This window comes from Suricata suricatta, chromosome 8 (assembly GCF_006229205.1).
Source record: "Suricata suricatta isolate VVHF042 chromosome 8, meerkat_22Aug2017_6uvM2_HiC, whole genome shotgun sequence".
Classification (NCBI taxonomy): Eukaryota; Metazoa; Chordata; class Mammalia; order Carnivora; family Herpestidae; genus Suricata; species Suricata suricatta.
In genome coordinates, this window is record NC_043707.1 from 21,378,044 (window position 1) to 21,380,247 (window position 2,204).

Below are 2,204 nucleotides of genomic sequence, written 5' to 3' on the forward strand. Positions count from 1 at the left end.
TGGAACTAGACAATCTTGGAAGGCCCCAAGTGTCTGAACAACACTCCCTCCTCACTCTGTGCTCCCAGGTTCCTCCGAGCCTCACCCCAGGGGAAAGTAGCCAGGATGGCAAACGTTCAGGGTCTTGGAGACAGGCCTGAGCCTGAATTTGTACTCAGATTCTCCCAAGAGGCCTGCTCCGTTGCTGCCCAAGCCTCACCTCACAGATGGCTTCCAACCAACACTGAGGCTAAATGGTCTGAAGACAAACAGACGCATGTTGTGAAAAGTATGGGGAAGATTGGTCAAGCAGGAGGGGTTGTTGCTGCATGGCAGGGGCAGGTGTGCTGGGGTACAGTGGCTGAGCCAGGGGCAGGGCAACCACTGGAGAGCAGGCAGAGAGAGGGGCCTGGGGCTGGCTGTGGGGTGAGACTGAGTTCAACACAACTAGTGCCCATTCTGGCCCCACCTTTCTCCAAAAACACCTGCCCACCACAGTGACCACAACTCCCCAGGTTGCCTTGGAACCACTTATCAAGGTCAAGAGGAGTTGGGGCACCGTTGCCCAGAAACAGGTGGGGCTTCCATTCCAGCCCCATCTGAGGCAACTGCCTGGCACTCTGCACAGGGAAGGGTGCTCTGAAGGGAAAGGCAGGAGCCCTGGGGCTGCCCTGACATAAGGTGAGGTTGGCAAGAGGCCCCACAGGTGGGGGACCTGAAGGGCAGAGAGTGCCGGCAGAGACAAACAAGGGAGGCACAGTTGGCCAGGGCCAGGGCAGAGGCGATGCCTGGGACCTAGCAGGACAGCAAGCTCAGTGGAACCTGCCAAGAGCAAGGCCAACTCCAAGGAGAGTCGTGAGGGCACATGATCACCCAGGTGCCATCCATTGGTGGGAGGGGACACACGTGCAGGGTGGGATTTGGGAGGGGACGTTCTCATTTCTGCTCTTTGGTCCTTTAAACCCCAACCAAGGCCCCAGTCTGCTGCACTCTCTGATTCCAGCCTCCCCCGATCCACTGGAGCTTTGGGGAGGATTATGCAGACCTTGTGATTGCCAAAGCCAAAGAAACTGAGGTCTGTCTTTTTCTTGATTAAGTGGCAGTAACCGTTCCATGAAATTTCTCTCTTGCCTCTCAGTGCATCACTCCATGTCTCCTTTGCTCCCGGCCCCTCCGGTCTCTTTCTCACTAACCAGTTTCCCTTTGGTGTCCTCCAGTCCTCTGACTCCAGCCTTCTTCTCATTTTATATCCCCAGAGTTCTTCCAGGTGGCTTCATCCACATCCACAACTCCACTGTCTCTGTGCTTATGTCTCATGAATCTAGGCTATACCTGAAACCTGGATCAAAATCTTTATTGCTAAATACCCCTCTGTTTAATGTTGGGTCTGTGTCAGGATGTGTCACAGAGACATCAAAATGCAGCCCGGTGGCTCAGTCAGTTAAGCGTACGACGCTTGATTTCGATTTGGTTTGTGAGATGGAGCCTTGCATTGGGCTCTGCACTGGTGGCATGGAGGCTGCTTAGGATTCTGTCTCTGCCTCTTCCCCGCTAGTACACTCTCTTTCTCTCTCTTCCTCTCAAAATAAATAAGCATTTCCAAAAAATGCACCAGGTCCACAAGCTAATTTCTGCTTCTGTAGTCCTCACCTTAGAGAGGATCTCTCTCTTCCCAGTGGCCCATACCAGATGGGGTAGTTCTTCTCCACTCTCCTCTTTCACTCACCTTCATGCGCTCATTCATTAAGCTCTTCTGAGTCTCCCCTCCCTCTCTTTTGTCCTCACATTACTGTCTTTGTTCAGACATCCATCATTTCTGATCCAGACCTAATCTCTGAACTATTATCTCATCCTGCGTCACCTTCAATCCATTTTCCCAACTTATACTAGAAAAAGTGATTTTCTTATAAATCCTATCAATCCCCTGGGCAAAAGTTTGGTTCAGTGGCTTCCTGTAGCCCATAAAATAACCTTTCAATGGTTCATCATGACATTCATGGTCCCTGGCATTTCATGAGGCTTCATCTTTCCCCAGCTGAACTTTGCATTTAATTGTGCAATTGTCATTTTTATTTGTTCATATTTCTGCAGAAGCTGAGGCCTGAGCCCAGTACTGTGCCCGTATCACACACATGCATGTGTACACATACACACACACACACACACTCGCACAGACTGACGCACACACACTCACACACACCTTCCTTCACCAAGTCTTCCCTGTG

The 2,204-nt window shown here is 51.4% G+C and overlaps 1 protein-coding gene across 1 annotated transcript in view; it reads right to left on the reverse strand.

Annotated features, from left to right (window-relative positions):
* The window catches only part of ZG16 (zymogen granule protein 16), a 3,203-nt gene extending 1,492 nt beyond the window's left edge, over window positions 1-1,711 (reverse strand). The window contains exon 1 of the mRNA XM_029945708.1: window positions 1,706-1,711. Within this exon, the coding sequence (XP_029801568.1) occupies window positions 1,706-1,711 (6 nt within the window). The remainder of the gene's footprint in view (window positions 1-1,705) is intronic.
* Between the last annotated feature and the right edge of the window lie 493 nt (window positions 1,712-2,204).